At 38.6% G+C, this 13,944-nt stretch overlaps 1 protein-coding gene across 7 annotated transcripts in view; it reads right to left on the minus strand.

Annotated features, from left to right (window-relative positions):
- ZNF215 (zinc finger protein 215) overlaps positions 1-13,944 on the minus strand; it is a 152,024-nt gene that overhangs the window by 6,608 nt on the left and 131,472 nt on the right. For 4 of the 7 annotated variants that reach the window (XM_027115505.1, XM_027115507.1, XM_027115508.1 and 1 more), the window contains 4 exons: positions 13,043-13,604; positions 6,396-6,484; positions 4,884-5,016; positions 4,486-4,581 (listed from right to left, as the gene is read on the minus strand). In XM_027115505.1, coding sequence (XP_026971306.1) covers positions 4,486-4,581; positions 4,884-5,016; positions 6,396-6,484; positions 13,043-13,442 — 718 coding nt within the window. In that variant the 5' untranslated portion in view covers positions 13,443-13,604. The remainder of the gene's footprint in view (positions 1-4,485; positions 4,582-4,883; positions 5,017-6,395; positions 6,485-13,042; positions 13,605-13,944) is intronic. The other 3 variants (XM_027115509.1, XM_027115510.1, XM_027115511.1) reach the window with 2 other exon arrangements.

Genomic DNA, 13,944 nt, shown 5'->3' on the forward strand with positions numbered 1-13,944 from the left:
CATGTTCCACGTGGCCAAGTTGGGCTTCTCATAAGCATAGTGGTATCAGGGTACTAAAACTAGTGGCTGCTGAATTCCAGGAGAAAGAAGCGGAAGCTGCAAGTCCTGTTACAGGCTAGACCTGGAACTGGCACAGTGTCACTTCTGCTACATTTTATTGATCAAAGAATCTAGTGCCAGCTCAGAGTCAAGGGGAGGGAAAACAACATCTACACTTCAATGGAGGGAGTGACAAAGATTTTGTGGCCATCATTAATCCACCAAAATCCATTAACTGGTAAAATAAATGACATTTACTGAAGTAAATTCCAGATTGATTAAGGTATATTATATTTAAATAATGAAGTAGATGGAGTCAGAATAAAATGAAAAAATGTTCCTTAGTTTTGGGATGGAAAAATTCTTATGTATAAAATTAACAGATATAAAACAATGGGGGAGATACATGATAACATAAAAAATATGGCAGGCTCCATGAATAAAATAATTTTTAAAAATGTCTTCAGACACATCTCATTTGCCACAAATATGGTCAATAGTGAGAATTTAACATAAGCTTATAATATACTAATTAAAAACCTCTAAAATCTTGATAATGGACATAAAAGAACCATTTACTGAATCACAGATGACCAAAACAAATAATTTTTACTTTTCTCATAATCCAGTATCTATCCATCTATCTATCTGTTTCTTTGGTTCCTACATATGTGCAAAAGGCGCAGATATAAATGTAGGCAGAAAGAGACGTGTTGCCTTCCCTCAAGGAACACAAAGCCTAGGGTGAGACAGAGACTCACAGAGACACATGTAGAGTATATTTGTGATAAATGGTAAGAGGAAAAGAATATGGTGCTATGGGAGTATACAGAAAAAACTAATCTAGTTAAGAAATGCTTCCCTGAGGAGATATGGACCTATTTGAGATCTGAAGGAATAGGAGTCAACTAGGCAAAGATAGGAGGAAGAGCATTAAGTAAAGAAACAACACGCACAGAGGTCCCGTGATGGGAGAGGGCAAGCCACGCTCAAGGGACAACAGAAATATGTTCCCTATGGAAGTGTTTTTTCTCTACTGAACCCCAACACCTATCAGAGTGCACAGGGCACAGTAGATGCTAATACATATTTGATGCTGGCTGACAGAGTAGATCAGTGTGGTTTGAGTGCAAAAAGGATGTCCTGTGAGCTGAGGTTGGAAAAGTAGGTAGGGACAAGTGTGTTGTGAAGTAAGCAAAACTGAATTCAGTACAGAGGTTTCAGCAAGTACATGATAAACCATGATCTCCATGACTGCAGTGTGGTTCAAACACTGGAGTTGTGGAGGGGAGACAGAGCTAAGAGGGAAGCCAAGATCTCATATTAAGACAAGAGGCTATGGTGATAGTTCAGGTGAGAGATGACAGGACATGGACTACAGTAATGGCATTGCAGATAGAGAAGTAGAGACATTTAAGAGATATTTAGGTTAAAAAACAAGTATTAGAGAGGTGAAGGAGAAGAGGCTGTCAAGGATAATACTTAAACTATACTTGTATAACTGGATGGATGGCAGCTCATCCAACTAGGGAACAATGGAAGAATACTGGAAAGGAAAAAAATCACTTGGGTTTTATGAAATTTAAGGCATCTTTGAGATATCCAAGAGAAATGTCATGTATATATAAATTTTAGTTCAGAGCTGAAGCCTGAGCTGGGGATATGAACTTGTAAGCTGCTATAAATGTGTGATAATTGAAGCTTCAGTTGTAGATGGAAGAAAATACAGAGTCAAAAGAGAAGACAGGATGAGATCAAATGTTGAAAAACTGAAATGTATTAGATAGGTAGAGAAGGACAGGTCTGCAGTAGACAGAGACAGACTAGCCAGAAAGAGAAGAAACTCAGGAGTATTACAGGAACCTAGGAGTGTTTTCAGAACGAGCAGCAGTTAACAGTGTCACTTGCTGTGGAGAAGTCAAATGAGATAAGGAATTAAAAAGTGTCCCCTGAAGCTCGCTCCAATAAAGTCATGAGTGACTTGAACAAGAACTGTTTAAGATTAGTATTTCGGGTAAGAGCTCAACAGGAACAGGTTGAGGAATAAAAGGTGACGAAAAGAGAAAAGCAAGTATAAAGCACCCGGAGAAGTCTGGCTATAAAGAGGTGAGAAACAGAGTATTAGAAGAGGGTGTAGGGTTGAGAGAGAAAGTTAAAAAATTAATAATGACCTGAAAATGTTAAAAAGCTAATGGGAGAATGAGGCAGAAATGGTGAAAATATAAGTTAAAAAAAGCAGGGAGAAATGTGGTTGAAAGGATAATCAGGGAGAGGATTTACCTTATGAGAGAAGAAATGGAGTCAATTGCCTAACAAATTAATAAAGATTTCAGGTAAATAATACCCAGTGTTTGCTCAGGTGATAATAGAGATATAATAACTAAAGTGATAGTAACACTCTCATTATTAGTGAGTATGAGTTGGTAGTAGACAACATAGTTCTTTTGTAGACAATATAACCTAATGTAACAAGACAGTTAATATAGTTATACCCTTTGATGATGAAGTTTCTCTTCTAAGAAGGAATCCTGTGAAAGGAATCATATATGCCTGAAAACCTGGCAACAAACTAAATGTCCAACAGTTGGGGTGGGGAATGGTTAATTATTATACACGTATGTGAGGGGCTGTCATATGCGAATTAGAAACCACATTTTCATAGACTAATGAAATGGGTATTTGTTCATGATATCACATGAGGTGAGAAGAGCAGAATACATAATGACACATTCTCGATGATCCCAGTTTTGTTGAAAAATATTTACAAGCCATAGGCACACATCCTCACAAAGAAAATGGCTTAAGAAAACAAACCACGATGTTAATACTGCATAGCTCTGGGTAGTGAGGTAACAGGGTGAGTTATATTCCTCTTCATACTTTACTTACTAAAATTTATATTAAGCACACAACAATTTCTAATTTTTCACAAACGAAATGTTAATAAGAATAAAGAGATTACGTTGAAGGTAGGAAGGCACAAGTTAAGGAGGTCTACAGTAAAAGAAGGAAAAATGGAAGATTACTGGAGTCACCCTAGTATAAAGCACTTCCTTTTCTTTAAAAGAGAGAATATGGGGCTATCCTGGTGGCGCGGTGGTTGAGAGTCTGCCTGCCGATGCAGGGGACACGGGTTCATGCCCCGGTCCGGGAAGATCCCACATGCTGCGGAGCGGCTGGGCCCGTGAGCCATGGCCTCTGAGCCTGCGCGTCCGGAGCCTGTGCTCCGCAACAGGAAAGGCCACAACAGTGAGAGGCCCACGTACCGCAAAAAAAAAAAAAAAAAAAGAGAGAATATGATTTAATGTTAGGTTGGCTAACATTTGCTTATATAACACCACATGCCAGACGCTGTTCTAAGTGTGCTACACATATCAACTCATTTAATCCTCATAGTAATGTGGAGGTAAACACTGTTACATTACAGAAGAGGAAACTTGGCAGGGAGGCTGCCCCAGGCAACTCTGCCTGTGTTAAGAGTCTGTGTTCCTCCTCCTACACTGTTGGTGGGAATGTAAACTGGTGCAGCCACTATGGAGAACAGTGTGGAGGTTCCTTAAAAAACTGAAAATAGAGTTGCCATATGATCCAGCAATCCCACTCCTGGGCATATATCCACACAAAACTATAATTCGAAAAGATACATGCACCCCAATGTTCATGGCAGCACTATTTACAATAGCCAAGACATGGATACAACCTAAATGTCCATTGACGGATGAATGGTAAAGACGTGGTACATATATGCAATGGAATATTACTCAGCTCTAAAAAGAATGAAATAATGCCAGTTGCAGCAACATGGATGGACCTAGAGATTATCACACTAAGTAAATCAGAAAAAAAAAATCATATAGTATCACTTATATGTGGAATCTAAAATATGACATAAATGAACTTATCTACGAAACAGAAACAGACTCACAGACATAGAGAACAGACTTGTTGCCAAGGGGGAGGGAGGAGGGGAGGGATGGATTGGGAGTTTGGGATTAGCAAATGCAAACTATTATATATAGAATGGATAACTAACAAGGGCCCACTGTATAGCACAGGCAGCCATATTCAATATCCTATAATAAGCCATAATGGAAAAGAATATGAAAAAGAATACACACACACACACACACATATATATATATATATATATATATATATGCATAACTGAATCACTTTGCTGTACACCAGAAACTAACACAACATTGTAAACCAACTATACTTCAATTAAAAAAAAATAAGAGTCTGTGCTCCTAACCCACACCACTTTTTTGCCTGTCCATATAAGAAAAGGAATCTGTGAACAAAAAGCAATGACTTTTCTTCTTCAAAGTTTAGCTGGTTTGCTGTCACCTCCCAACCAACAACTCAAACCCTGGGTTGTACATTATCTGTGTATTTAATGAACAGAAGCTTCTTACAAATGCCTTAGATCTACCTGTTGCTTACCAAAAACAGTTGTTCTTAGAATTTCTTGCTCCATTATCCAACTTTTTTCCTTACTCTCCAACCTGGAGGTCTCAACTGGTTTGGAAAGTAGATGCTCTGTACATGGGGAAAAGGAAAACAAACAAACACATTTCAGACATTTTTATAGGGAAGAGAATCCCATCCCAAAGTAGTAGTCTAAGAGCTGCTAAAAGATAAGGCCAGTGGACCTGTGTATTTCTAGCTCTACATCAGAAAAGACTTTCAATCACATACAGCAAGAAAATCTGCTATTGTGCCCAGAAGTTATTAGGAAACCTAAACTGAAACCCAAATGCCCTCAACCACTTCAACAGTAGTTTTTAACAGTAGATGAAGAGACTACTAAAGGGCAGATTAGGTAAATACGCAGACGCCACCTTTATGCAATGAATTCAGGTTCCTATAGTTCTCCAGCATCACATCCCTGTACAGGTTCTTTACGGCAGGGTCCAGTTGCCCCCACTCTTCCTCGCTGAATTCCACAACCACATCTTTGAATGTCACTGGCTCCTAAAACATTAAGTTCCTTTTTAATCAAAGGTCTCAAAGATATTACTAGAGGAGAAATGAATTTGGAAAGAACAGGGTAGGTGGCAAGAATATACAAAAAAAAAATTGATAGGACGTTTGGAGTTCCAAGTGATAAAAATCAAGTTACCTTAGGGGCCTATCAACTTGGTACTCTTTGAGCGCTGCGAAAGGAAAATGAAGGGCTGTCCTAACTCTAGATTAGCTTACATTTTAACCGAGGAGAAAAACCGGTTGGAATAATTGTGGAACAAAAAATTACTATAGAGTACAAATAATTTACACAGAAAGAGTTCAGAATAGGAAGAGTTTAAGGCAGATTTGAGGGAAATTTATAATGAAAATGTAGGTTCTCCTAGCAGAACAGGGAGCATCTCTAACTGAGAAACGCTGTTGGCTAATGCCTCATCCTTCAGGTCTCAGAGCCCAATGTCACTTTGTCAGATAGGCCTTTCCTGATTACCCAATGAAGTAGCCATCTTCCTAATCAGTCTGTTTCTTTATTTTCTCCCTAATAATTATTACCATCTGCAATTATCTTATTTGCTTGTGTTTGTCTACTTCTAGTAGTATGTAATCTCCACAAAGGCAGGTATTTTGTTTTTTACTATCATATTCCCAGCCCTTAGAAATGTTAGGCACTGCATAAATACTGGTTATAAGGGCCTTCATCCCATCAGCTGTTGCACTTTTCTATCCAGCACTCTCAACCTTGTCCATATAGTTTACCTTCAATCACACTGAAACACACAAATCCTTCCTCTACCTCAGAGCCAGTCTTTGTGAATAAGTTGTCTACATGTGTTTTGCCTACCTCCTCACTTTTCCTCTTTCCTCAACCCTCTGCAACCTGGCTTCTATTCCCATGCATGCTTGTATCTCCATGATGTTAAGAGAATAGACACTACTCAGGCTGCACTTTTCTGAACTTTTAAAGGATTTCTCCTTGAAATATGGTCATTCCTTGCTTGCACAGTGACATCATGTTTTCCTGGTTTTCCTCTACCGCTTTGGTCCTTTCACTTCAGTATCCTTTGAGGTTTCTTCTGCTCCTGCCTATTAAATGACGTTGCTCCGGATTCTGCCCTCGGCTTACTTCACTTTTAATTCTAAACATTCCCTGGGTAGGCCCTATGTCTATACCTTCGATTATCATCTACAATCTCAAGGGCACAGATGCACAGAGAATATACAAAAATTAAATATTTTCCAAAAAGTGTATCATCAAGTAAAATAGATCCAATGTCCAGCATATCATCAACTAAAATAGTCATGTTCTTAGATGGAACTATGTTTGGCAAAAGTTCACAGACCTAAAAAGAAAAAGCAGAACATTACGATAGAGTGGAATCCTAACTTACCTGGGATTTGCCTGTTAGTGAGTCAGCTTCCCTTTTTTCTTGCTTGAAGCTCCCCTTCTGGAGTAGGGCAGAATCCTTGCAGGTTATACCTGAGGAAGACGAAGGAAAACATAGGGAGACAAGTTTTTCCTTGGAGAGACTTTTAATAATTATAGTACTTTTAACATGCTACTTCAGAAGTTTGAAATTTAATGATGTCAGGCTCTACCAGCAACCGGAATCTCCAGGAGTGGGGCCCAGATCTTATATTTTTTAAAAGCTCTAAAAGTGATTTGCATATTCTACCAGGGGTCAAGAACTACTTGATCAGAGAGAAGGCCAAAATAATATTTTGCTGCCTCGTCTGTGGTTATAGCAGATCCAAAAAAAAAAACTTTAATCTTGTCAAAACTAAATCCTAACTAAGGCTTAGCCACCACAGGCTGTAATTCTACTGGGAGCTAAGAATATTTTATCCAACCAATCACTTTCTCAAAGACATTGGGGATTAATCTACTCAAGGATTCTTTTCCTCTAAGTTGCTCTGTGTATACTATACACAGACTTAGGCAGTCTGGTCACCTTGGACTACTGACTCTTCCAGGACGTAAAAACCTGAGCAGCAACCGATTCTCTTCTCCAGCCCTTTGGTGAGACGTATACCCAAGGGCTACTTCCTAATGTTTCTCCAAGATTCATTAATTACACCACTAATCCTCAAATGCCAGACTATGGGCCAATACTGGTCTGTGAAGAAGTTTTCATTGATTCAGGGTGAAATAAGAAAAAATAGAAACAATGCAGGAAATATTTATGTTTTATAAATAAAGGCAGGATTTGAAAAAAAAAATCCAAATTTCTCAGCAATTTGAATACTGCCACAAGATTACAGTCTGTTAACTCTATTCAGGCCTATAACACTCTGTGAAACCTCAGTCTACTCAGTCCCATAACCCCTAGGACAGTCAATACCACGTTCTTCTTTTATATGATTTATTTTTTAAATTAATTTTTATTGGAGTACAGTTACTTTACAATGTTGTGTTAGTTTCTGCTGTACAGCAAAGTGAACCAGCTACACATACACATATATCCCCTCTTTTTTGGATTACCTTTCCATTTAGGTCACCACAGAGCACTGAGTAGAGTTCCCTGTGCTATACAGTAGGTTCTCATTAGGTATCTATTTTATACATAGTAGAATATCACATTGTTTCTTATTCTTGTCATTCTTGGAAATATGTGAGATATCTTGAAAAGATGCAAAAGCCTTCAATCAGCCATCCCTTTTTTATTGCTCTGAGTATTGTTTCCTTCCCGTAACTCTTCTTTCCTGCTGACTTCCTTCCTGAACCTTTACAGTTGTGTTCTCTGAAACTCTCATGCCATTCAAAGAAAAATTCCTATATATTCCCTAGCTCTTTATAAAATATTCTTTCTCCCTTCTAATCTAAAATGGATCCTGGCCACCATCAAAGCCACCTCTTCTCATCCTCCAATACTATGGTCTTGGTAGTTGTTTTGATATATTCATACTTCTCCATTCCCATTTCCTCATAAAGATTTTTCTACGCTCATACAAAAATTTTTCATAGTGGTTCATGCCATTTAGCTAAGGCCTTCTTGATGTTGTAATACACTAAGCTATTGCAAATTCATTTATTCAGCCCATATTTACTGAGTACCTCCCATGTGTGAGGCACACAAATGCCTGCCCTCAGGGAGCCTATAGTCTGTCGTGAATGACAGACATTAAATAAGTAATTGCACTAGGTCAGTAAAAACTTTACTTAGCTAAAATTGTTGCTTTCCACACCAAATCATAATCTTTTCAACAACCCAGCCTGAAGACCCTTGACAACCTTGTTTCTAACAACCACCGGCAATCAAGCTACTTCCTTTTTCACACTGGGGTCCTTATATACTTCAGATTGTTCTACTCTGAGAACAAACTCGAATGAATCAATCCCTAACTATATTTTCCTATCCTTTCAACTTTCCTATCCTTTCATCAAGGTTCCACCATAGTACATTGCTTCTTTAATTTTCTCCCCGTCTATCATCCCTCTTGTGAAGTTACTTTCTTTTCTACGCAGCTTGGATTTTATGGTAAATCACTTGCAGATTTACTCTCTTCAGACTTGAAATTCCTTGAACACTGATCCTTTATATCTAACATCCAATCTTAGCTTGATCCAGTAATCTCTTTTACTTCACCTTTTTAAATAATTGAGGTAAAATTCACATAACAAAAAATTCACCATATTAACCATTCTAAAGTACACAATTCATGGGTTTTAGTATATTCACAGTTTTGTGCAACCGTCACCACTATCTAATTCCAGAACATATTCATTACCCCCAAAAGTAACCCCATACCCGTTAAGGAGTCACCTCCCATTCCCCTTCCCTCCATGCTGTCTCTGGATTTGCCTATTCTGGGCATTCCATGTAAATTCAGTCCTATGGTATGTGACCTTTTTTGTCTGACTTCTTTAAATTAGCATATTTTGAAGGTTCATCCATGTTGTAGCATGTGTTAGTTCTTTGTTCCTCTTAATGGCTGAACAATACTCCACTGTATGAATATCAATTTGTTTATCCATTCATCAGTTGATGAACTTTTGGAATGCTTCCATTTTCTTGGTTATTATGAATAATGCTGCTATGAACATTCATATACAAATTTGTCAAATGCTTTTTCTGCATCAATTGAGATGATCATATGATTCTTCCCTTCATTGTACTGGTATGGTGTATAATGTTGATTTTCACATTTGAACCATCCTTGTATTTCTGGGATAAATCCCACATGGTCATGGTGTATAATCCTCTTAATATGCTGCTGGGTTTGGTTCACTAGTTTTCTTTTCTTGTGATGTCTCTCTCTGGCTTTGGCATCAGATTAAAACTCCCAACATAGAATAGGTTAGGAAGTATTCCTGCCTTTTCTGTTTTTTAGAAGAGTCTGAGAAAGTTTGGTGTTAATTATTGTTTTAATGTTTGGTAGAATTCACCAGTGAAGCCATGTTGTCCTTGGGTTTACTTTGTTGAAATTTTAAAAATTACTGATTCAGTCTCTTTAGTTGTTACAGATGAGTTGAGTCACTTTTGGTAGTTTGGGAGTTTTTCTATTTCATCTAAGTTTTCACAGTATTCTCTGATAATCTTCTTGATTTATGCAAGGTCAGTAGTAATACCCCTACCTTTATTCCTGATTTTATTTTGGTCGTCTCTTTTTTTGCTTGGTCATTGTAGCTAAACTTTTATCAATGTTGTTGATGTTTTCAACCTTTTTTTGAATTTATAAAGTCTATATTCTTTGTTGTGTGTGCCCACTTAAGTCGGTTTCCTTAACTTAGTGGTTAGCTAGCAATTCCAGAGATTTCCTTGAATGCTTGAAACCAGAAAAACAAAAATCATTTCCTAGCCTTTGCAGATGGGCTGTCTGCATCAGAAAATGCCTTCAATACTTAGCCAGATAGTTTTCACCCCTGCCTTAGTCTTCATTTCCTGCTCGAGCAGAGCCTGAAGACCAGCCAGAGGTGAGAATCAGGGAATTCTCAGGTCTTTCTGAACATGTACCCAGCCTTCTAGATCTCTAAGAATATGTAGGAGCTTTCAAATCCCTTACTCTCTAAAGCACCTTTCCTCCCATCTTTTTGTTTAGTCTATGTTTGTCCCAACTGTTTGTTTGCTGTCCCAGGTAGCAGTGGCTAATACATTCTTCATTAAATGTTTCTGACAAGTGCTAGCCAGGTAGCCACTTCAGCCCTGAGAGGTCTAAGGTAGGTAAAATATGGGCAAACCCTTTAAGTGGGTTCTTCAGGGATCCATGGCACGTTAAAAGAAAACAAAAGCCTTTCTCGGTCCTGTATTACCCTGAAACCTCTCATTTTCTTCCCAAACTTCTCAAGAATAGTCTATAATGACTATCACATTCCCACCTCATACTTCATATTTTTCTGACCCATGTGATAGTCAGAATAGCCCCCTGAAATGTCCATGCCCTAATCCTTGGATACATGGCAAAAGGGAGGTCCAGTGGTTAAGACTCAGCACTTTCACTGCCAGGGCCGGGGTTCAATCTCTGGTCGGGGAACTAAGATCCCGCAAGCCTCATGGCACAGCCAAAAAAAAAGGGACTCAGCAATATTAAAGTTAAAGATCCTTGAGATGAATAAATCATCCTGGGGACTTCCCTGGCGGTGCAGTGGTTAAGAATCCACCTGCCAATGCATGGGACACGGGTTTGATCCCTGGTCCGGGAAGATCCCACATGCCGCAGAGCAACTAAGCCCGCACGCCACAACTACTGAAGCCCGTGCACTCTAGGGCCCGCAAGCCACAACTACTCAGCCCACGTGCTGCAACTACTGCAGCCCACACACCTAGAGTCTGTGCTCTGCAACAAGAGAAGCCACCGCAATGAGAAGCCCGAGCACCGCAACGAAGAGTAGCCCCTGCTCGCTGCAACTAGAGAAAGGCCGTGTGCAGCAACAAAGACCCGACGCAGCCAAAAAATTAAAATTAAAAAAAAAAAATCATCCTGGATTATCTGGGTGGTCTCAATCCAATTACATTAATCTTGAAAAGTGGAGAACTTTTCCCAGCTGTGGTCAGTGAGACAGAGAGAGTGAAAGAGTGAGTGTGAGCATGTGCATGTATGCCAGCACACACCATGACAATAGTGTCAGAGAGATGGCAGTGTGAAAAGGACTTGGCTCACCATCGCCAGCTTTGAAGTTGGGGGAAAGGGAGCCTGAGGCCCAGAAAGAAATGAATTCCTGCTGGTGTCTTGATTTTAGCCCAGGGAGACCCATGTTAGACCACTGATCTAATCAACAATTTCAATAAATTATTTTCAATACTCATCTTAACAGGACCTTTTTGTTGCAACATTGTTGAACACTCCCTTCTTAAAGATTTCTTTTTTCTTAGCTCAAGATGCCAATCTTTCCTGGTTCCTTGCTTTCTAGATTACTCCTTTCTAGCTTGCTTCCCTGAGTTTTCTTATTTTGCTCAGTACTTCATTTTATTTCCTTTTTGGCTAAGGACTAAATATAATCCCAATACCAGTATCATCACTGTCTCTAATCAATAATGCCTAGTCAAATATCCAGTCAGTTGCCTCATGTCTTATAAGGTCCACACATTCACATGATCAATTACACATGTTTTATGTTTCTTTTAATCTCTAAATCCCTCTTCCATAGCCCCTCCCTACTCCCTTACAATTATTTTGTTTTAGAAACTGGAGTGTCTTGCAGTTTCCCACAGATTGGATTTTAGTAATGGCATTCCCATGGTGTAGCTTAACATGTTCCTCTATTCTCTATTTTCTATAATTGGTAGTTAGATCTATGCCAGCTCTTAAATACTGGTTCTTCCTAAGGATTTGTATTTTTCCTACTTCCGTTCATACCTATAAGTTTCCATATTTTTCTTTCTTGATTTTAGCCCAGAGAGACCCACTGATCTACAAACCTGTAGGACTATACATTCATATTGTTTTAAGCAACAAAGTTTATGGTAATGTGTTACAGCAGCAACAGAAATTGTATACTTCTGAACACTAAAGCCATATTTTTAACTATATATTAGATTATTCACTGTGGTTGTCCCACAAAGACCTCAAGTTCAACATGCCACATAATTAATATATCAATCTCCTCTCCAACAAAAACTGTTACTTACACTGCATTCATGCAAGCCAGAACATTTGTCCCATTCACACCTAATATGTAAACCCTTTAGGTTCAAACTCCTCTGTTTTCCCAAATGCTTCCTCATTCTCTAACACCTGATCTACTACAATACTTCCTAATTGGTTTTCCTATTTTCATAGCTCTCAGGGCTATCCTTTACTGCAGAAGTTGATAAACTTTTTCTGTAAAGATCCAGATTGTAAATATTTTATTTAGGCTTTGCAGGCAATACAGTCTCTGCTATAACTAATCAAGTCTAGTCATAGTATGAAAGCAGCTGTAGACAAAATGTAAATGTATGGGGTGTGGCTGTGTTCCAATAAAACTTTATTTCCAAAAATATTTGGCCTATGGTCATAGTTTGCTGATCTCTGCTCTACACTGAAGGCAACACAGTATTTTTGAAAGGTAAATCAAATTATTTTACTCCCCTACTCAATCTCTGAGATCTCAGTTCAGCCTTCCTAGTATAATAAAGTTCTTCATGATCTAGCCCTTGACATCTTCTAGCTTCAGAAAAAGTTCTTATGCTAAGTGAAATGAGTCAGATAGAGGAAGACAAATACTCTATGATATCACTTACATGTGGAATCAAAAAAAAAAGAACTAGTGAATGTAACAAAAAAGAAACATTCACAGATATGGGAGAACAAACTAGTGGTTACCGGTGGGAAAAGGGAAGGGGGGAGGGACAATATAGGGATAGAGGATTAAGAAGTATAAAATATTATGTATAAAATAAGCTATAAGGATATATGGTACAACACAGGGAATATAGCCAATATTTTATGACTATAAATGGAGAATAACCTTTAAAAATTATGAATCACTATGTTATATACCTGTAACACATAAATACTGTACATCAACTATGCATCCGTAAAAAAATTTTTTTAAAAGATAATTTTTCTTCATATGGGAAGGGTCAACTATTCTACCTCCAATTTTCTATATTCTCACCTTCATCCTTAAGCATATCAATCACATCCTCTATCAGGCTCACCACTTCTTTGCTGTTCTTTGGATGTTGTAAATTCACCCAAGTCCTGACTTCTTCAGGGAGAATTGTCAGGAATTGTTCCAGTACCAATAGCTCTAGGATCTGCTTCTTTGTATGAATTTCTGGTCTCAGCCACTGAAGACAGAGCTCCCAGAGTTGACTCAGGGCTTCATGAGGCCCAGACACTTCCAAATACTGGAAATGTCTAAACTTTAGACGAGAGGCTTCACAGTCATCTGTCTCCACGACTGGGATGGATTCCGGCTGCCAAGACACATCTGCTCTCAGGACCTCACTTTGTTCGTGAGGAGCCAGGTTTTGAGGTTTTGAGATAGCCGTCAACTTGTTCAAAGGCTGCATCTTCCTACACAGAGCTCCCACTGCAGTTCCAATTTGTCTTATCAGAGGATTCCAATAATTCTCATGCTTGGGCTAAGCACTTGTGTACTATATACATATATATGCAGTGAGAAAAGTTTCAGGAGCTTCAGACGCAGAGCCAATATTCAGGCACCCAAGAGACTGAAAAAAAAGACATAAATATGACCTACAGATAATGAACATGGATAGGTCAAAAAGTGCATTCCCAGACTATAACGATCAAAAGTTTTAATTTGTTAGGATTTGCTATGAGCCAGTCTGCAATGCCCATCAATCAGGGAGGTCTTAGGCTCAATAAAACATTTAAACGTTGCAGGACTACCACAGGTCATATTTGGCACTTAGGTTACTAAGAAGGCTATTGGACAGAAAACAAAGCTTGCTAACAGAGGAGTGAGTAACGGGAATTTTTCTTCAGTGGCAATTCTCACAGAGTATAGCTCAAGTGCAAGGAAATGTGGACCATGTAGGTTGGGCAGAA

Source organism: Aethalodelphis obliquidens, unplaced genomic scaffold, assembly GCF_003676395.1.
Source record: "Aethalodelphis obliquidens isolate GAN/ISIS:26980383/991018 unplaced genomic scaffold, ASM367639v1 scaffold14, whole genome shotgun sequence".
NCBI classification, from domain to species: Eukaryota; Metazoa; Chordata; class Mammalia; order Artiodactyla; family Delphinidae; genus Aethalodelphis; species Aethalodelphis obliquidens.